Below are 22354 nucleotides of genomic sequence, written 5' to 3'. Positions count from 1 at the left end.
ATGGGATGGTGGCTTTCTCTGATCAACAAAATATGTAGGTGAGAAATGGTATTTTTAACTGTGGTTTGTTCTCTTTTGCAGCTGGGAAACAGATGAAACAAACAGAACTGCTTAATTGATGCTAGCCCAAATTGCTAATTCACAGAATTACAAGCCAATGGATAATTGCTTTTGTAAGCTACTAAGTTATGGAAAGTTTGGTGTGTTTGTTACCCAGCAAATACTAACTGATTTATCATGCTGTATTGCTATGCCAGATTCTACTACTAAAAGCTATAAAGGCAAATAGGTAGATAATGAGCTTCTACACCCTCTGTCTACAGGGAAACACAGGCACATACAAAAAGAAGCCCAAAAGAACTGGGTTAGAGCCCAGTTAAACTATTTATCGAACCTGGGGCAAATGTTTAACCTTTCTGATCCTTGGTTGCCTCCTTTGTAAAACAGAGAATAGGCCTAAGCTATTGTCCTTTGTCTCCTGCTACTCAAAGTTTCATCTGAAGCCCAGCAACACCGTGATATACAGGAACTTGTCAGAAATGGAGAATCTCAGGCTCTCCCTTGACTCTGCTGGATCAAATCCTGCACTTTCACAAAACGCCCTGCAAACTGTGTGTACACACCTGCCTGAGAAGCACCAATTTACCAACTTACCGCCTTGACATGGGTCATGATGGCCATCTGCCACAGACCCCCAGCAGAGTAAGAGCAGACTTTCCCTGGGATCCTTTTTGTTTTCCAATCTTCCACAGAAATTTGAGCTAGTATATTTTTCTTGGCTTTCTCACAGGGAGACCGGCTCAGCAGCTGAGGAGCTATGTTTCAGGGCACAGCTAAAACTGCAGCCTGGTAGTTCAGTTGGGCAGTGGTCAGCAAGCCCTCAGGCCTCTCCCTGCCTAAGAATGCCCAACTGGTGGTAAACTTTTGACGATTGTACCCCGGTCTCGGCCCTGTCAGGAAGGGACCAGGAAGCAAGCCTTTTGTTATACCAAGCCCTAGGAGGCTCGATTGGCATGCACGCACATTTCCTCTGCATTTCTTAAGCTGCCCGCGCAGACAGGCTCTCTGCTTTCTCCTGACCAGCCGGACCTGCTCTGGGGGCTGAGCATGCCCAGTTCAACTTTGAGCGTGGCCCCAGTCCCCAATGCGCAGGTGCCACGTCTCCGGGTTTTGGTGGCCGCCGGGCTGGAGAAGGAGGCGGCGAGCGCTGTGGGGAGGAGGGAGCCCTCCGGGAGTCCGGGAGCAGCTCCCGGAGGGTCCACACAAAGGGTGATGCCGCACCACACACCGTTAGGGCCTGAGAGTGAGTGGACCGCAGGCAGCCGGGCCGGTTTTGGGCAAGGGCGAGGCGGAAAGTGGCTGGAGCAGCGTCCCGGGGACCGAGTGTGGGGGAGGGGACCGTGTGTTTCAGGTTGCACTTGGGGGAAGACTTTTTGGAACCACTTTCTGTCTCGATGGCTTGGGGAAGCTTGAGAATGAGCGAGAGGGAGAGGGGAGGGAGGGATTCTACTAGTACTTGCTTTGTAAGATTGTTTTACGGATGAAAAGAATAAAAAAGCATTTAGAACAGTGCCTGGCGCAGTGTTTATTAAACGAAATATAAATAAACCATCGAGCCCCCGGCCTCCATCCAGAACCACCACTCCGGGGCAGTTTCCTCCGGTCCGGAGACCCTCGGCCCACTGCCAGGTCCCCAGCCGAGGAGGGATCCCCAGTCCCCGCCCTGCGCGCCAGCGAGCACCCTGAGCCCCGGGCAATGGGCAGGTGCTGCGGGGGCCGCCGGGCGGACCCCCACGAGCGGCGGCGGGGCGGCCCCCTGGAGCCCCTCCCACCTTCTCCAGCGCTGCGCGCCTCGGCCCCGGCCCGGCCCGGCCCGGCCCGCCCGGCGCCCCCTCCCCGCCCCGCGGCTCCCGGCAGCCCGAGGCCGGCCCGGCCCCTGCCCACCCCCAGCCCAGCCGGGCGCGCCGCACTGGGCATGCTCCGTAGCCCGGGCAGGTTGGGGCTGCGAGGCAGGCGACAGCTCGGGCTCCGGAGCCGGGCGGCGAGTGCGAGGAGGGAGACTCGGGGGCCGGGAGGAGGAGCGGCAGCCACCGAGGAGCGGCGGGCCCGGGGCCGGGCGCGCGGAGCCCGGCGGGCGGCCGGTCGGGCCGGAGTCGTCCCGGGGGCTCCGGGAGGCGACCGCGGGGACCCGCGCCCGGGGCGGAGGTGAGAACCGCGCAGCGGCGGCGGTGGCGGGAGGCCGGGCGGGGGGCGGAGGCGGGAGGAGGCGGGGCGGGGGCTGGCGGCGGCGCCCGGTGGCGGGGAGGGGGTTGGCGGCGCCGGGAGCAGCGAGTGAGCTGCACGGCCAGCGAGGGCTCGCACACACGCGCGCACACACGCGCGCACACACTGGGTCTCCAGGCGGCGGCCGCGGTCGTATCCCCCGCAGCAGCTCCAGCGAAGTGACAGGTAGGGGAAGGCATTCGGGTCCCGCCCGAGGATGCTCCGGTGCGCCCCGGCCCGCGGGCTGGGTTCGCGCTCCGCGGGTGCGTCCCGGACGCGCGCGCACCCGGACGCCCTGCCAGGACTCGGTGCAGGTGCGGGTGTCGGGCGCCAAGCACATGCGAGGCAGGGGACCCCACGGCCACCTTCTCCCCTGTGGTCATCCTATGCCGGGTTTCCTCAGACTATCCCGACATTCACCCGTTGTGGGGCTGGAATTAACTCGGCTCGACGTATATATGATTATTTTGGCTGGAAATAGTTGGTGCCGTGCGAGGCATGTAAATGTGTGTGTATGTGAATCTTCTTAATCTCTCCTGGGGAAATCGGAAACGATGGACCATTTCCACTTCAGACTCTTGACAGGCTTGGCCATCCTTAGGGAAGGTGTTTGGGCCTTCTAAAAGCATATAGAGGAAGGAGACTAAAGGTCGCCTTTATGTTCACAGTTTTAAAGTTGCTTTTTCCCGTCATCAATTAGATCCAGTCTATATAGTACAGTGCTTCTGAGTGTAGACTTTGTCGACGACTGCAGAAGTATAAAAATGTGGAATTCTCCAGTTCCCAAGTGTGTCTCTGTGCAACTTTACCTGGAAAACATAAACAAACAAGCAAAAGACCCCAACAACTTGATTTTCTAGAAACAAAGGTAAAATGCCTGTTCTGTTTCCATCAATATGCATGCAGTAGAGAAATGACTTTTTGAAAAACTCTTGTAGTGATTCTAGATCTTGTTCTGAAAGCACAGTGCTGAGATTTAATTTTGGGCAAAACATGTATGTATGGTCCCCATAAATCTGTATTGTTAAATCGTGAATGTGATGGGTCTATAAATTTTAAGTTTCAGATGCATAGAGATAGCTGCTTAACAATTTTGTTGGATTACCGACAATGAATGATGCTCAAACAGACAGCTATGTGTGTAACACCTCAAAATGGAATTTGAATTTTCTCTTCAAAGATAAGCCATATACATAAAGTAAGCATGACTAAGAAAAGCAACTGGTGACTTCACCTGAGCATTCTCTAAGGAGGCTAAGGAAGTGTCAAAGAACACTGCTCTTTAAGTGAAAGAATTGCATGTCACTTTAAAAAATTTTACCTTTTAAAAAAATTGCTTACAAGACTGGATTTCAATACTGTGTGGGTGAACTGAGAACCTAATATTCTCTACTCTTCAAACTTCAGTGACCTAAGTTACAGAATCATACAGAAGATAAAAAATGTAGCCCAGCAGGAGTGTGTGGTGTAATCCCTATCTGTGTTATGTAATCTTGAAGGCTGTTTTTCATAGGACCTTCTTGCATAGTTTTCAGCTGGTGTATTGCTGTATTATGTCATGCTTTTGAACTGTGGAAGTTTAATAAGTGACTGCTGTCTTGAGAGAACACCTGTTTTTTTTTTTTTTTTTTTAAATTCACTTTTTAAGTGGAATAGCACTTTAATTAACATTTCTGTGTAGATGAGACTTTTGCTGCCCTAACTGGTAATCCTTCAAAGGTAATGTATTATGACAACTGCAAGTTTCCATGTATTAGATTACTGATTGCATTTCCCTCTAACAATATTGTTACTCAGCCATCAGAATTTAGTTTTGATTTAGCTTTGGTGATATCACTACCCAACTCTGACTTAATCACAGTGGAAATGCTGTTCTACAAGTAACTGTCAAAACAGCGTTTCAAAGACTTCATTTTATCAGTGGGTGCACATTTACATCTGTTGGAATAATTCTACCTTTATTTTACAAATGCACACCCACGCAGAAGAGCTTTGCTGTAAAATACGCTTTTGGAAGCATTATATTTGTGTTCCTGAAAATATGAATGATGTTAAATTACCTACTTGCTCTAGAACCTTGGGTGGTATATTGTTACCTTATGAGATAGTGAAATGGGAGAGTTTAAAAAGTGTTAAGGTTACCAAAAAGCTTTTGCAGAGTGGGTTTTTAAAATTTGTGTCACCTTTGAAATATTTCATTTGCAGCAGAGACTAGACTTTTCTAAGAACATAACCAACCTTCTGGAGGTTAATGTACTACCGCTGATTTTGGCAACAGGGGACACTTATACTTGGCAATCTCAATGAATGTGTCTTTTTTCCGAGGATACTCCTAGGTCTGTTTTAAGGTTTGACTTACTAAGAATTGAGAGGACGACTAATTGCTTGCCTTATATGCATCCTCTATCTTGCCCTGCAAGTGAAATTGAGGTGAAAGTGAGCTGCAGGGTTACTAGGCTGTTTTAGTTGAATCCATCAGGATGGCATGCTAATTGTGAAAGGATCTGGTGCACTGGAAGTTAGCTTCTGGGTTGAGTGGACTTTCATTCCTAGTTGTTCCAATGTAGCTGGTGAACTCCAGTATCAGACTGAATGAACAATTTCTGCAGATTATTTTCTAAAAGTTAAGAATTTGCGGTCGCCTTTGATTTTTCAATTTTAAAATTTTGCACTGAGATTAAATTTAGTCTTTTTGGGTCAGAGCACCTAGGTAATGTCGTCATGGGAAGGAAAGATTGTATGTATTTCTCATGTTTTCTGCAAATGTCTTTAATAGTGAACACAGCTATTTTTGTAGAAGCAATATATTCTTTGAATGTAAAATTATTTAGTAAGTGGAACCGAATTATGGTCATTTGTGACCACTTCTAAAGTAAAGATGCAGCAGATGTCTATTTGCACTGATGATGCAGCTTTTGAATAAACTATCTTATTGCTGTGAGTCCCTGTAAAATCAGGAACTCATGTGTTTGATATGCAGAATGAGGTCAAGGACTGATGAAGACACTTTAATGATCACAGTTGGTGTTTCATGTCCAGGCTGAAGTTGCTAAAACAGTTTTTTTTTTTTTTCTCTTCATAATGGGAACTTATAGGCATATCAGAATCTGTTAAAAAGACTTATCCACCTATTGTGAAATAAATATGGCTTTCCAGCCCTGCTGAGCCACAGAAGTGGCCTTCTGGTTTTGTTGTTGGTGTTTAAATGTTAGCTGTGTTTGCAGGGATACTGTTTAATTCTCAGGGCTGCCCGCTTCACATTATCCTCTTTCTGTCATAGACAGGAAATAAATTAACCTTGCTTGTATCCCTCATTGTTTGTTTTTTGGTTTAATAGTTTTTCTTTTGATAAAGACTCACCCTTTCAAGTAGAAATACTTTTTCGGGTTGTAGTATTATTTACTTAGCTATGCCTTACAGTGATATAAATGTTTGCCTGTAGGCTGTGATTCTTTAGTTCACCAAACATGAAAGTGAATGTACTTGGCCCACTGTGGAGATAGACCCAGGAAATAATTGATTACTGAGTGGGAGAGTAAGAAATTTGCATTATCTTTGTTAGAATTAAGTCAGCTTTAAAAAAAATCACCCCACAGCTACTTTTATTCATAAGACCTGTTTCACAGGATTTCAACAACCACCCCCATATTCCACTTTACAAAACCTGGCTGGACACTCATGCCTTTGGATTCTTAGGCTCTGCTGAAGGTATCTCCCAAGTTCCTAGAGGAGATGAAAGGAAAATGCCCACCTTGTTAAATCTCAGGTAGCAGATGATTATGTTCGAGGGCATGAAGGACCAGCTTAATTTTTATCTTCCCTGCGTGAAATCTCTCTACATATTCTTTTCTCTACTTTATGGAATCAAAGTAGTTGAAAGGGTCATAAATCAGGAAGTTTTTCTTTGAAAACATCTCTTGTCTACTACGTATAAAGCCTTCAATAAGAATGTCACACACCATGTGACCACTCTTCTCCCCTTGAGTGGGAGTCTGTCTTACAGTGCTCCCATGATCCTTTGGGAAGTTGCCCTGTAGAAAATAAAACATGGTTGGGCCACGGAACATTGCTTGAGAGTATATTGCCCTTCCCAAGGTCCTTTTCCTTTACAACAGTTAAAGGATGGTTGTAACTTCCTTGACATAGAGGAATTTGAAGAAGCCACTCACTTAGAAACAAGCAAAATAAAACATGTTAATTACAAGGAGCTCTTCTGGAGAAAAGAGATCACCACCACTATTTTACATTGTGTCTTTTTCCCCTCAAACAGGAGCTTCTTTTCTCAGATCCATCCCACCAAGTTCTGTGGATGCAATTCGGTGGGTTCATGAGTGTAGCTGACAAATCTTACTTCCAGTTAAGAATTAGGATAGGTAATAGAGCCACTGCTAGAGGCTGACATTTAATGGGTTGAAAAGAAACATATGTATTGTTACGTGAGTTTAAGAGTTGTTACCTTGCTTAGTGTATTAATTATTTAGTATCATATGTTAAAATATGCTACAAAGGATCTAGAAGATTCATCAAGTTACAGATGGTGTCCATGACCCCCGAAGGTGCAAAACATGTGCTCTAGAAAATCTCTTTTTTGGGGCTAGTGGGTGACTAGGGATGTCACTGTGGTTGATCTTGACGTGTAAAGTTGCAGAGACCTCCAGGCCTCTGGGTATGGTGAGCCTGAGGTTGAATCATGACAGCGTCCTATGATCCTGGGCATCTTCTCTGAACATCAGTTGCTTGTCCTTAAATGGTGACAATAATCCTATGGACTAATGTGCCCAGTACTACACTATGAGTGACTCAGGGTATCATGTCACTGCTTGGCGCTGCTGAGGCTGCTGCTTCTACTACTACAGCTAGTAGTATTACTCACCCTGTTTATTTGCTCCCAGAAGGGCAAATGGCACTGAGCTATCCATGTAAGTCAGGTGGAAGAGATTGGTTTAAAACTTGGAAGGAATACTTATACTGTCACCCTGTGCGTATGGAAATTTCTGCTTATCCCTAGAGCCACCATAAAGTGCCCAATCTTCTCTTGTACTCACCTAACACTATAACTGCGTTTGTATGGAGGGATCTAAGATTAGCTCAGCACTCACAGTCTCAAGATTCTGTGACTGTGAGGTTTGAAGCTATTAACTCCTTGGGCCAGAAGCTGTTCTCAAGGTGTCCGTGTCTCCCAGCCAGGTGTTTGGAAAGACCAAATTAAGTGATGTAGGCTTGGAAGGGCAGAAGCGTCCACAGAAGCATGTGGGGATCACTGGTGGTTAGGAAGAGGCACCACGGCTCCTGTTTTACCCCTGGGCTTCAGTGACAACACTCAAGTTCTCTGGTTTGCATGGAAATAGCAACAGCAAAGCAAAACTCTGGAAATTGGTCTAACACTTGAAATGTGCTACCTTATTTAGTCTTCCTAACAGTGTGTTTTGGTGAGTACTAATAGTCTCTGCAGTTTACATTTGGGGAAACTGAGGCCTGGGGAGGTTAAGTCAGTAGGGAGTGGTGGGACTTGTGTCTGCTCAGGAGCCCTACTCCGCCTCTTCTCAGGGAGCAGCTGCCACTTGGGGCCATCAGATCCTTACTGGGTGGGCCCCGGGCTCGGGGTTGCCAGCGTCTATTCATTTTCAAGGGAAGCATGCACTCCAGGTTTCTTTGGGGTGTCAAATGTCATTTAAGAATGTTTGGAAACAATGAAAATAAAAAGACCTGTCAACCTATGGTCAAACCAAATTTGTTTGTGGAATGAATTCAGCTCAGAAACTTTCATTTTGGGCCTTTTGTCAAGTGTAAATACTAGGAAATACCGTGTACTAGAAAATGTCAGTGGCTTTGTTTTGCCTTCTTAAAAATTTCTAAGCTGTTAAATTTCTTACAAAGGTTATTATGGTTTTTTACTTTTAAGTGTGCTTGGACTGCAGGTCCTTAATTTCTGCCTGATTTTTTTCTCACCTCCATTTTCCCAAGATATTAGCAAATACACAAAATTGAGAGAGGGAAGACATGGCTTTCTGTCTTTTATGGTGCTCCTGTAAAAGAAGAGCAACTTAGCATAGAGGACGGGTGGCTTACTTATGGGGACGTGGAAATTCTCTTGCTGTGTCACTGATTTGAGCTCTAACCAGTCACAAGATGTCCCTCCTGCTACTTGGAAGTTGCTATATTTGTCCCGAACGTATAGAATGTAGACCTGTTTCTGCAGGTCAGTGTTTCAAGGCCCAATCCACTCATTAGCCCTCATTTTCCTCTGTGCTCTTAACTGGGGGATTCTGCTGGGTCAGTGGAATCTGTAGGGTTTCTGGATGGCTTTGCTTCATGTCTACTGATGCACTATCTTTGGACAAATTACCAAAGTCATTTTTGCAATTTAAGTTTTTGTTTTCAGTGGTTTCTAAAGTGATGTAAGTGATACACTAATATGTTCCAGTTAAAATGACAATGCAGAAATATAGAAGCAAAATGTAAAGTACTCTTTACCACCTACACCCATCCCCAAATATAACCATGGGAACGGTGTAGACTGCCTCTTCCTACCCTTTTTCTATGTATTTGCATTTATAAATACATATACTTTTCTTTTCATATTACATAAACTGGATGAGTGTGTGTGTGTGTGTGTGTGTGTGTGTGTGTGTGTGTGTGTGTATGTATCTGTGGCTTGCTTCTGTCCACTTAACTGTACACCCAGGATATTTACTCATGTGGATACAGTAATTACCTCATTCTTTCTAACATTGCGTAAAATTTGGTAGTATGCATATACCATACTTAGCCATTTTTATAATTCCACTATTGCAAACTGAAAGATTATAAAGTTCTTTTCTTCATAGGTGTTCATCTATTTGTGTGAGAGCTTCTTGTAGCTAGATTTCAAGAAACAGAAATATTTGATCAAAGGGATATACACATTTTAAATTTTGAGAGAGTATTGCCAAAAAAGGTCCCTATAAAATTTCTAAGTTGTGTATTCTCAAATTATGCACCTCAAATTATGTGAAGTGTGGCTCACAAGGTTATACAGCTTTATTAACTCACTTAGATTTCTGTTGTGTAAAGTATACGGGATATAACTTTAGAAATAGACCATGTCCTTAAAATATCTTGAAAATAGAGTACTTACAAAGAGTATACCAGGCAAGGGGCTAGTGTAAAAGCCTTTGAATAAAGAGCTATCTTGTAGAGCCAGAATTGAAAAATCTGTCTTCTGGTCAATTTGGTTAGCTGTGACTCTCTAAATCCCTCCTAGCAGAGCCAGGATGTGGCCAGAGAGGTCCTGTACAGCCAACACACAACAGGGGTGAAATAGACCCCAAGACAACTAATTTTATTTCACTACTAATGACCCTTAGCAAGTGTATTTGTAGCTTTAGACTTTCAATCAGCTCTCCAGTCCAAATGTTATACGTTAGTCGGTTGAAATAACCACAAACTGAAATAATTGGAGAAACTGTATCGAACATGTTTAGACTTTTTCCTTATTATTCACTAAACAATACATACAGTATAGCAACTATTTACATTGTATTAGATGTTATAGAAAAACAGGAGATGATTTAAAATTTAGGGGAAGATGTGTAAAGGTTACTGTGCAAATGCTACAGCATTTATGTAAGGGACTTGACAACCTGTGGATTTTGACATCTGTGGGGTATCTTGGAACCAAACACTTATCACTGAGGGAAAATAATAATTATGTAAGTGCCCCTTTTACCTCCTACTTAGAGAACCAGAATATTCCAAGATAGTGCTATCTTCTGAGTTTTCTGTAGTAAAAACCTGAAGTTAATTATGATGATTTTTTTAGAAATGATTTTTACATAAAAAGCTATGTAAATTAGAAATCACACTATATTTTCTTTTAGAGAGACATAAATATACAGAATACCTAGGTTATCAATTTAAAACTTTTCAGATGTTATACCTTTGATAACCATAATTGTTGTGAATAATATAAAATCAATGATTAATTTTCAAAACTTTGTGACATTCACTACAGGAATTGGAATCACCTTAAAGTATTAGAATATCAGGGTTAGTAAAACATGATGTGGATAAATGGCTGGGAAATGAAATTTTGTTTCTGTTTTCCGGAGACAGATTTGGTTCTTGTGTCTATCTCTCTAGATATCCATTTTTTAAGAAAAATTCTAGTTAGGTTGGCAGTGACATTCAAATCCTGGTTGTATGCCTTCTGCATGTTTATTTTTACAGCACACAAAATTGTAGAAATATGGTCGGATTCAGCAGCATTTCCTTGGCATCGAAACCTTTCACAGCCAAGAAAGTCTGCGCTTGGTTTTGCTCAGGGAGGTGTTAGTGCTTCACAGTTTACAGAGGCTTTCTTTGGCAGTGTTGGTGAAAGCCGGATGGAGGACACCACCTGGCCACTCTTTAAGCCCATGTCCTTCAGGGCTCTGGCTCTGCAAACCAAGTCCTCCAAGGAGAGCACAGTCAAGTTGAGAAGGTGTGTGTGGGCAAGTGAACCAGTGTGGTTCTAATTGGGCGAGTGCTAAAAAAGGGACCTGCTGTTCAGACTCCAAGAGAAGGGGCGAGAAGGAACATCAGATTGGAGCTGTGTCCCTTTGAGAAGGACACGGGAAAGGAGTACACCCACCTCTCTCTGCTTCTGCCCCCGCCCCCCCAGAGTCCATAGATGCCTTCCGCTAGCTGAATCCCTATAGAAACCGGCAAAGCTGAGGGTAGGAAGGGCGAAGGCATACCCCACGCATGTGCCCTCCTAGAGCACATGTGGACGTTGGTGACAGGTTATGGCAGAAAAGTTTGTCTTCCGGTTTTGTGGAGAAAGAAAACTGTAGCTGCAGTCATTACTTTGAAAGTTGAAAATGTTCCAGTAGTGCCACATGGCTGGTATGCGTGAGATGTGTGGTGAGAGTCAGAGTAACATTTAAAAGAAATTGAGTGTCATTTGGAATGGATTGTGTTTCTTAGAAGATGCATAAAATGGGAAAACTTACGTATTTACCTGATGAACCAAAAAGGGAGGCTTAGAGGTAAAAAGGAATTCATAAAATCTGTCACCATGGAGTTGGATACCTAAGATATAATTCCTTTGCTTTTAATATTTTATGAAAATATTTTATCTAAAATGTCAGGTACCTGGGGGAAGGGACCAAGAGGAAATTAAGGTTATTAGCAGTAATTTTCCTTCAAAGAAGTCAATTTAATTGAATCATTAGCATGACTGAGTAGAAACGAACAGCTGTGTTTCCCATTTGTTTGGCGCGATGGTCCAGAGTCTGAGGGACACTCATCCCTGGTCTTGCTTCCTCTGTCTTGCCAACTGAAAAGATGATGACTGCTTTGTTTAGTTTGCGTACTTGCCCTGTGTGAACAAGCAGTGAAACTTGTTGGGAATCATAAAATCAGACGGCTGGAAGGAGTTTATCTCTTCTTACGTCTAAATTTTATGGCATAAAAAAACCAAGATTCCAGCCATTAGTAGACATTGCTATGCAGATTCCTGTAGCTAGTAACTTTTGGGGGAAATCACATTGACATGGCAATCTGAATGAACTGCACTAGATTAGCTCATTTCTTCACCTACTATTGGAGACACCTGCAGTTTCTGATTCTGAGGGTTTGCTTGTCTCCTGCACACACACTTATTTGCATGTGTTAGCGTAGAGCTCTGTAAGTAACATTTCACCACCCACTCTTAGGATGGTGTTCTCTGGGGGTCTCTAGGTTGCTGTTGACTCTTTTCATTCTGTGGGAGATGACTCATCACTTGTACCATTCTTACACCCACCTAGTCACCAAACCCGCCTGTATCCCTGACATCCTATATGAGATACATCCAGATATCTGAGATATCCAGATACATCTTGATAAAGATGTTGCCCCTAAAGTACTATAAATGCTTCTGAATCTGTGTTCAGAACACTCATTGCTATATCACAGACTAAGTCAGTGTGTCTTAAAAAATAAGTGCAATCATTGCAAATTTTGCAGATTGGGTAAAATAGAAAAGCGATGAGTGAATAACAGAGGTTCTCCACTTCACTCCAAATCTGTGTCTTATCCTGGGTTCACATCTCCATGAAACAAGTCACTCACCTGTCCAGTGTGCCCTATCCATCCCTCTCATTTCTGTCTACCTTTTCCCACTCTACTTGCTACCACCTGTGTTTATAGCCTTTCATGTCTTGGCTGTTCCAAGGACCTTTCAGTCGACCTCTTGTGTGTTTCATTCATTCCATCATGTATTCTGCTGGCTATTAAGTAAGCAACAGTGATAGAGTTGCAGCTTTTGACCTTGGGTTTATTTTTACTAGAGGAGACAGCCGAGTGAGAAGCTCCTTATAAGTTTACATCTTTGCCCCTTGACTCCATTCTTCACACTCAGCTAAAGTAATTTGTACAAAACAAATCTTATTAGAGCATTACCTCTGAAAGACTTCAACAGCTCCCTGTTGCTATCAGGACTGATACGTTTCCTTAGTTTACCTAATGCAAGTCGTTCATGGCCTGACCTCTACCATGAAGTTTCAACTCCTTTTATTTGCATCACCCACCTGAAATTTCATCAAAACCCAAGAACACAAAGGCCATGGCCGCTCTGCCGTTGGTGACTTTGTACTCAATCCCTGTCTTCAGTTGAATGAACCTTGTACTTGCCCTGATTAGTAGTCTTTGTTTCTGCAAAGCCATCCTTGAGTTCAACTCTAGGGAAGGAGGACTCCCCACCTCAGTGCTCAGGTTGATTGGATGCAAATTTTAACCAAATCATAGCCCTCTTGGAGAATGAAAAAACCTGATGTACATCACAGACTAAGTCAATGTGTCTTAATAAATAAGGACAATCATTGCAAATTTTGCAGATCGGGTAAAATAGAAAAGCAATGAGTGAATAAGCAAAGGAAGTGGCATATTTAATATAATGGAGCCAGGATTCATGGCTCCAAAGTAGCGGCATGATCACTTTGGAAAAACAATAATTTGAAAACTCAGTATTTATTATTTCTGTTGACAGAAATCATGACATTGTAACACATTAGTATACATATCCAGAGCAGATTTTCCCCTAAAGATAGTTCATCATTCATCCCTGGCAGGCACACACTCATGTTCTGTTTTTCTATTTTATGGGTTCAATTTTATTTAAATTGCACTTGTTTCTTATAGTGTATTATACCTTTGAGTCAGAGGAAGTTCTTTAATTTTTGAATTACGCTTGAAATTTCAGGCAAAAAATACTGAATCAGATTATTAAGTGCAACTCTTGGTAATCTAAAATGCTTTGTATTTATTTATTTATTTTTTCACTTTATTTTCAGAATTGCCTGGGAATATAGCAGTGCCAAATAGAGAAAGCTATTAATTAATTGAAGAAACCATTCCACTGAATATTGGTTTTGAAAGAGCATCTTTTAGAGTTCCATATCTGGAGGGAGCTTTGTATTTAGAATGGTTTCAATCTTGTGAAACAAAGTGGCTTTGAAATTCTTGACTACCCCACACCCAAGCTTGAAGTGTTAATAGTGTTTAAGAGGTTTTTTTCTTTGGAAATGGCATCTTTTTGACTTGGCAAATTTCTTTTAGTTTATGCTGAAAAAGTGCTGGTTGGATACGTTGATTTTTAAATATGTCATTATTCAAGTTTCAATGGAGACAGCATTTAGGAGGATTACAGTTTAGTTATTGCAGCTGCTCAGAAAATACTTCACGGTAGCACTTGGAAACACAGAGAATATTTCCTTTTATTTAGAGCCTTTTTGGACCTGTGAGGCCCTCTGAGAACCATAAGCCTGGCCTCATTCTGTCCATTTCTCATTCCCTTTGAAAGAATCTCAAAGTCACTCATTAAAGTTTCTCTCCATCTGTTATAAGTAACATACAGGGATTTCTTGTGAAGCTACCAGAGGAGAGGAGAAAATTTAAACACGTAGAGGGTTTGGGCATTAATACGTATTCTGACCGTGAATTTGCTAGCACCAGGCTCTTCTGAGCTGTTCGTTGACATCTAAATTTTTATTTTCTGAGGACAGACAAACCTGTTTCCTGGAATGATTGATGACCTAGAGGAATCTACTCTTTGACCAAGAGCACTAGATGTCTTTTGAAAACTGGGCATGTTCCACTTTTTATTGAACCAAGGTGCTCCTAGCTTTGTTGGAGAGCAGTAATTATCTGGAAGGAATACTTCATTTCTCAGTGGGGATTCAGTTGAATATTTCATGATAAATTTTTGTTCATTTCCTCCTAGAAGTGAGAGCAGTTTTTTGTTTTTTGTTTTTTTTAAATTGCGGAAGAACACATGTGCTTGTGAATCACTGCTTCCTACTTTCACCAAAGGTAGGAGTCCCATGGATGGCTCTCCTCTCTCTGTGTCTCTGTGTCTGTCTCTTTATCTTACACACACACACACACACACACACACACACACACACACACGTGCAGGCAACACTTGGATATGGTAGGCATTTGAACCACAATGGAATGGAAGACATGAAAGGACACAATGAAAAAAGAAATGAATCAGTTCTTGAATATAGTTGTTTTTATACAGTAGTGTGATTTCCCAAAATATTTTTAAAATTCAGCCAAAAGCCTATTGTCCCTTAGTCTTAGGGAGTATGCTGCATAAGTTGTGAATGCAACCCTGTTTCATGCTCTCAGCAATTCTGCGGGTTAAATGTGATTATTAGCATTTGATACTAAGGCAACTCAGTGACGGAAGCATTTACTCAAACCTACCTGGTTGATTGGTGGTATAGCATAGCTGCAAAATAAAGCTGACCTGAATTTATATGGCTCATCTGTGTTTGTATGTGTGCAAAGGAAAGGCCATATGAGGATACAGAAGGTGACAGACCCCAAGCCAAGCCTAATGACCTTGGTCATGGGGCTCCAGCCTCCAGAAAATAGATTTCTGTTGCTTAAGCTCCTCAGTTTCAGGTATTTTTGTCATGGCAATCACAGATATCTTACACAGTAGGTTTTTATTTTATATGCACCCGAAAGCAGCCATCCTACTGAAATTGTAACAAAATAAATTACAGAATAAGTAAATGATTTATTAGTTTTTCTTCTTTTTTAATCACTTTTTGAATGTTGTCCCTGTGGTACTACATACAATTATTCTGTTTACTTGTTTTTGTCCCATCCCTGTACACACACACACATATATACTGACACACACAAAATCACACAGGTGCGTACTGAGCTTTCTCAAGCCAGCATTACTGAGTTTTGTTTCCTCACTAATGTGGCACAATATTTAACGTGGAGCAACCATTTTGTTCTTGCTTGTTGAATAAATTATTTAAGTAAGGTAATTGGTACTTGAAAACAGAATGGTCAAAGTAGGCTAATGATAAATAATAAAAATCATGTATACACTTCTGTCATTTCAAAATAAGAATTTTGGCATTTGAACTAATTTCAAAAAGGTGATCCTTGTCTTCAGGTGGGTTAGATGACAGAGTATTAACTATCACTGAGTTTTATAAGACTTAGTTTGTGTACAGGAAGAGATTAGGTAACTCATGTATTTCTTTTGGTCTGTTCTTTATTTTTCCTTTGTGAGTTTCACACACTTTTTAAAGGAGTCTTAAAGAAGTCACATGCGCTTAAATCCTTTTCTATAATTAGGAACTTGAAACCTTATCTAATTTGTAATTTGATAAATGATTTGTCCTAGTTGAATTTCTCTACCAACCTAAGTCCTAGGATAATTTCTGTAAAATGAAATAAAAGTGTTTTTGACTCTTTCTTAACATTTTAACAGTACTCAAAAATTTTAATTTCTCTTTAGTTAGTTGGCACTTTTTCTTAGCCATAATTTTTCTGTGAAGAAGAAATTAGCATAAGACTTTCATTAAGTATAATACAATGTTTTGCTTGATTTGGTTCCATTAGGGGGAAAACCCAATAGCACAATAGAGTTATTGTGCTGTTATTGTGAGTTATTGCTATGAGTTGTTTTATTAATTCATAAGTAAACAGCTGATCTAGAAATAAAATATTTGTGGAATTGAGACTATAAAATAGTGAGCATACCAGACACATGATTTCTATTTATTGCATTTTTGAATGTGAAGGCTGGATAAAGAGACATCTTAAACAGAAAGTGTTTCATTATATACTTTAATCAACAAAGGAACATATTACTTTTCCTTTTTCACAATTGTACAGTAGTATTATTCAAGTATTTTTAAATGCCACAGTGCTATTTTGTTAGTTAATTCATGTAGGAATTTGATTGTGTGTATGTTTTATTTAAAATATCACCCAGAACCTGAGATAGCTACAGTATCTAATGAGGTCAGGGTGGTAGACATCTAGTTCCCTTTATGCTTGTGGATAGAATTTCAGTGATTCACATGCCCTGATATGGTGATCTGAATGTATTTGAATAAATTATTAGCTGTGCATGGCTTTATCCAACAGCTATAATTGAGTCTCTGTTTTTAAGTTGGGGCTGTACAGTAGCTAGTATCCAGTAGGACTTTTAAATATATTCTAAAATTAATATGTAAGCTGAGGACACCAACCACATCGTGTTCTTCTACTTGTCTTCCTGATTTAATGTTTTTTTCCTTCCTATTTTGGATTTGTATGTGTTCTGCTGTTTCTAAAACTGGTATCTAAGCAATGCATTTTTTAACAATAATTATCAAGTTTTGTCTTACTCTTAAATTTCATGTGGTTATGTAAGGAAGCATAAATGGGTATTATCTACCTGGCTGGCACCTACTTTTCTCGGTTGAAAATACATATGGAACTTGACTGTAACTTTGAAATGTAGAATAATTGACTAGGTTCTGAAAAGATAAAGCCTAATGTGATTGTAAATTCCTATTCCTGTAATGCCCTCAATTACCTACCAAAATTATCCAGAAAATTGACAAAATCCTTGGACAAGCATTGGCCTTAGCATAAACTTATCTGTGGGAAGTGGTTCATTTTCTGAAGAATCTTTCACCATGCTAAAGGTTGAACATAGAATTCCAAGGATGTAACTGGTTGTAGTAACCCCAAGAAACAGGAAGAGCTTGTTATTCCTTTGGATAAAATGCTATGTTTAAACTTTTTAATTAATTAATTAATTTTTACTATTACGCATTTGCAGCATATATTGCTTACACTTAACAGGCCGAGTTGGTACATGTACATACCTTATCTTGATGTTTTTCTCTTTTTTTTGTTTTAAAATGTGTCTCGTACATACAATGAGGAGAAACAGGAATTAAATCACCAATGAAATTCTTACCCTGCCTGAATTGCTTCCTTGGAGTGAGGCAAAGTCATTAGGACAACAAAATGTGAACATTTGAAACTCATTTATCTAGATGGAAAAATATATATTTTATAACTGAAGGTCCAGTGTAGAAGATTCCTTTTGAAAGTTAGTTACAAGTATCATATCAGAATATTAGGAAAGAAATCAACATGTGTTTGAATACCCGGTAGAGGTCAGGAACTCCACCAGACCCTCTTCTTCAGGAGGAAGTTGAGCAAACTGGGCATGAGTGGTTGTGGGTGCTGGCATTGCTGCTGAAAGGTGAGTGATTATGGCTAGCGCACTGATTTCCTCAGTGTCACAGTTTACATCTATCCTATGAGATAGGTGGTGATGTCCTCATTCTTTGGATGAGGAAACAGAGGCAGATGGAGGTAATTTGTTAGAACTATGTAACTGGCAGATTGCAGAGTGTGAATCTGGAGTCAGATGCTACTCGAGACCCCATCCTCCCTTTCCCATTTCCTTGTAGCATTCTCCAAGGATGTCTTTGCATGATTGCTTTCCTATTGAATCAGTTCGGATTAGGGTCTTCAAGTTATAAAAAGGCCCTAAGGGAACTAGGAGAAGTGACTTGTGACTGGTCATCATTCTATGTGTGTGTGTGTGTCCTTGAAAAAATCATATCTTACCTGAGTTTGTCTAATGAGTTAAGATATAGATTTGAAGATCCCACCCCCAATTATCCTTTAATTAGTTTTCCTCTCCATCTCTAATAATAGTCTGTGTTGAAATTTATTTTGTCTAACTGATAATATAACCAGTCAGTCAGTTTTCTTATATTTACCATTTGCATAGCATAACTTTTCTATCTTTACAACCTGTTTGTGCTTCTGTTTATAGTGTGTATGTTTGTAGAAAGCATATAGTTAAGTTTTCTGCTTTTTAACCCATTCTGATGATCCTTGCCATTTGAAGGGAGTGTTTAGTCCATTTACATTTAAAAAATTGTTATTAATAATGGTTATATCCTGAGTTAAAGTTTATTAAGTTTGTTAAATATGAACTTCGATGATCTGTATCTTCTTAGTTTGTTTTTAGTCTTGTTTATGAAAAAAAAAGCGCCTTGTATAGGTTGGATAATTATACCATCATTTTAACTAGTCTGTTGAATGGGTGACATTTAGTAGGATACAAATAGAAAACAGCTTTATTTTTTTCCTCCTCTACTTTGGATGATATTTTTGACACATATCCTAGTTTTGAGTGATTTCAAAATATTGAAACAACCTAATTTTTAAATACTAGAAAACTGCAGGCAAATATAATTAAAACACCCCTTCTCCAATTCACTTTATGGCTTCTATTCTTTTTAGTCTTCTGGCCTGATCGCAGACGTGGTGATCAACAGTAAAGTAGAAAAGTAATTTCTAGTTTAACTCTTGCACTGTCTTCTACTTCCTCTGTCTTCTCCAGAGTTGCCACAGGTACCAAAGAGGGGCTGAGGCTTCTGCATCTAGCAAGTGCCATTTGTATTACAGCCATTTTTTTTCTCATCAACACCTTGATGGATCCTTTGGAGATCCACTGAAATGTCCGTTGATACTATAGCATTATTTGATATGGGCAGTGCCATCTCTGAGTGACCACTTACGACCTTTAGCTCCTGTTCTCTGCTGGTACATTACTGAAGTATCTGCGTATCTGATTCAGGCAGCCCATGTGGGTGGAAACCTTATAGGTTCACTCATACCTGACTACTTCCTTGGTATTTACTTGGTCCAGGAAAACACACATCTTAACACGCCTGGCATTTGAAACCCACCTTGTTCCCATGGCCACTGAGCCTCTGTGGCTTTGCTCTGTTACTGTAAGAAGCTTCAGCCAGGCTTGTGGACACCCTTATCACGCATGTCTCAAGGAGCAGGCTATGAACTCCCACACTGAGACAAACATTGGGCAGGGAATGGAATAGCAGCCTCCCTTATTACCTACAGACCTGTAGATGAGGGTTGCTTTTGGTACTTGATCTACACTGATAGAGAAGGCAGGAAAGGTAGCTGTCAAATTGTCTTTGAACAGCATCTTCTGCAGTGCAAGTTCTTGTTACATACATATGCAGGGGTGAGCTCTGGACTGGATTGTAAAGTCTTGTTCCAAAACTCACATGATTGTCTGGCTAAAAATCTGAACTATGATAAGTGAGTTTCTATTTACACTTCTGTTCTAAGAACTTAAGTTATTGTCTCAATAGCAAGATACACAGATAAATGTTAAGCCTTGAGGTACACTTACAGTTTGTAAATTGTTTCTGTATAATCTTTCTTTGTAGTAACAAGAAACACTATCAAATAAATGCTTAATAAATGAACTCATAATAAATACTGGATATTGGTCTCTGGGGAAGCTAAGGATGACCGATGTAATAAAAGGAATGAGGTTTTTAATTTTTGTAATGTTCTTTACTAAGTTGGTTAAATAAACAATTGGTCATTGAAGTGGAAAAACAACAGTACAAGACGATTGTTAGCTCAGTCAAACTAGTTGGTCAGGTTGGTTGAGGGAGATAATACCTGAAACCGAACTGATAGGCATGTCTGCTGGAAGTCTCTAAACAGTGCCGAGATTTATTTTTGTTTATGTATCTTTCAAATCATATATATGTATTTTATTTTACACAGAGCCCTCCAAAAATGTATACACAGTTCAGGAAAAGAAAAGCTTGCATAAATATCCTAACTAAATTTATCGAGACATTATGAGATTAATACAAGTTACCTTTGACCTTTACAATTTCAAGAGGTGCTCAAAGTGGTGGCCATTAGCTTCTAGACATTTATCAGTATGACGAAGTGCTCTTGGGTATGCTTAGATTGCCGCACATGCATTTTCCATTTCTTCTCTAGGGCTGGCAGTGTACTGGATTTTCTGCAATATATGACATCTTCTAGGCTTTCTGCTATGAGTGTAACCTTTGTTGAAAAAACAATACATTATTTTTCTTTTCCTGAAGTATGTTTATGTTTTTTGACAGATTCTGTGTATAACTCTATATTTTATTTATATCTTTTTATATCATATAACTATACATATATTAATATGTACTTATGTACGCATGTATGTTTGGGGGATGAATATATATACATACTTCTGTGCAGATGTAGATAGACATATTATATATGTAAATGCTACAGTTCCATTACAGCTATTGGAGATTATATAGAATATAGTATATAATATATAAAACACAAAAATGTATTTTAATATTTGACAGAGTGGGCACAGGTGAAGGAGAATTTGAAACAAAACCCAGCTGTTTTTCTAACTCTTTGAATCAGACATGGAAATAAAATGCATGTATCTAACCATTAGTTACCTTATGTTAAACTGGGAAATAACTTCAAAACATTTAACATAAGTAATTTTATACCAAAATTTATAAGTTTATACCAAATTAAATTTATACCAAAATTGTATTCAGTACAATTTGATGACCATGTAAGGAGTCATAAGTTGATTAGACTTAGTTAACAATATATTTTAAAATGCATTAAAATGAAGCATTTATAAAATAGTACTTTCTGTGAGCAAAAAGAAGACTGACTTTCAGTAGTGTCTTAAGATTTTTAAAAATAACACTGACACTGAGCTTATAAAAATGTTGCATAACCATTTTACAAACATTAGACAATAACTGAAAAGCATGAAGAAGACAAAGTACTTGAATCTAATCCCAATAAATAATCATTGTAGGCCAAAATGAGAAACACCAGATTGCTTTTTGTTTATTGATAGTTTTTTCCATGAGTGATAAAAATTGGTCTTTTCATAGTACAGATTTCTTTGATCTATATTTAATCAGCTCACTTTTTTTTCTTTTAAAGCTAATAAGAATTCCTTTTATGTCTAGACTGCGTATGTAGGAAGCTGTACCGAGATTGTGTCCAATATAATCAAAAACTGCTAAATATAACTCTTCAGAAACTTTATTTGTAGACTAGGTTTTTGTATAATTTTCTGAGTCTTAGTCAGTTGTTAAGAATTACTTTAAGATACAGAAAAAGAAATGAAGAAAAGCTAGCTGGTGCACAGAGAAGCATTATTTTAACACTTAAAGCTGTTTTTAGTTCTTGCTCTGGAATTAGTTGTGGCAGTTGATTTAACAGGGACCTCAGTATTTCATTTTGCAAACAGGGCAGTGTTTTTCTGATTGTGGGATCAGATGCAAAGGGAATGTCAGTGCTTTTGGCTTGCTTTTAGGGTACACTTTAAGCTAGGTAAGCGAGCACTCATAAATGAACCCTAATTGCTAAAAAGGTTAGAGTTTGAGTCTAGATTTTAAAGTAAAGTTTTTTTTTTTTTTTTTTTGTGAAAGCACTTGCTTCCTCTTTCTCTGTGAAGCCTATATCTCTTACCATCATTGGTGTTCAGCGAAGATTGAACATACTGCAAAAAAACTTCATAGAAGAAAAATTATGAGTGTCATTTAATTGAAGATACTTGTTTATTTGTATCATTGGAAAGTATTGAAATAAGTTAGCAAGGAAAGAATATGTTTACCTTCCTAAAGGGAGTTGAATCATTAATTAGAAAAGACTAAACACAATTATTTTTGAAGATGGGCAGATAAAATAATCTTAGTAGAGGAAATGAAATCTTAAAGTAACAGATTGTAGGAAGAAAATGGTGATAGGCTTTATATCCTAATAACTCTCCCAAATTAAGTTTGGCTTTTAATACATTTTCAATATTTTTTCCCCAAATGAATGTTTCATAGCTTTTGTGACAGAAATGATTATTGCTAACCTATTCTGAGTTGCCATAAAGTTGCTGGGTAGATTAAACTGAAGTGGCAGAGCAGAGTGACTCATGTCTAGGCTAGCACACTAC

At 39.9% G+C, this 22354-nt stretch overlaps 1 protein-coding gene across 4 annotated transcripts in view; it reads left to right on the top strand.

The window, feature by feature from the left end:
- Positions 1-1920: 1920 nt before the first annotated feature.
- Plcb4 (phospholipase C beta 4) overlaps positions 1921-22354 on the top strand; it is a 355157-nt gene continuing 334723 nt past the window's right edge. For 2 of the 4 annotated variants that reach the window (XM_023560190.2, XM_013159797.3), the window contains exon 1: positions 2296-2448. Coding sequence is in view for 1 of the 4 variants with exons in the window: in XM_063248709.1 (XP_063104779.1) it covers positions 1976-2205 (230 nt within the window). In the remaining 3 variants the exon portion in view is untranslated. Of the gene's footprint in view, positions 2206-2295; positions 2449-22354 lie in introns of those variants that run through there. The other 2 variants (XM_063248709.1, XM_063248710.1) reach the window with 2 other exon arrangements.

Source organism: Cavia porcellus, unplaced genomic scaffold, assembly GCF_034190915.1.
Source record: "Cavia porcellus strain 051 isolate PalLab524CR breed Dunkin Hartley unplaced genomic scaffold, mCavPor4.1 scaffold_5, whole genome shotgun sequence".
NCBI lineage: Eukaryota > Metazoa > Chordata > Mammalia > Rodentia > Caviidae > Cavia > Cavia porcellus.
The sequence above is the reverse complement of the archived record's forward strand: the minus strand, read 5'-3'. Positions and strand labels throughout refer to the sequence as shown.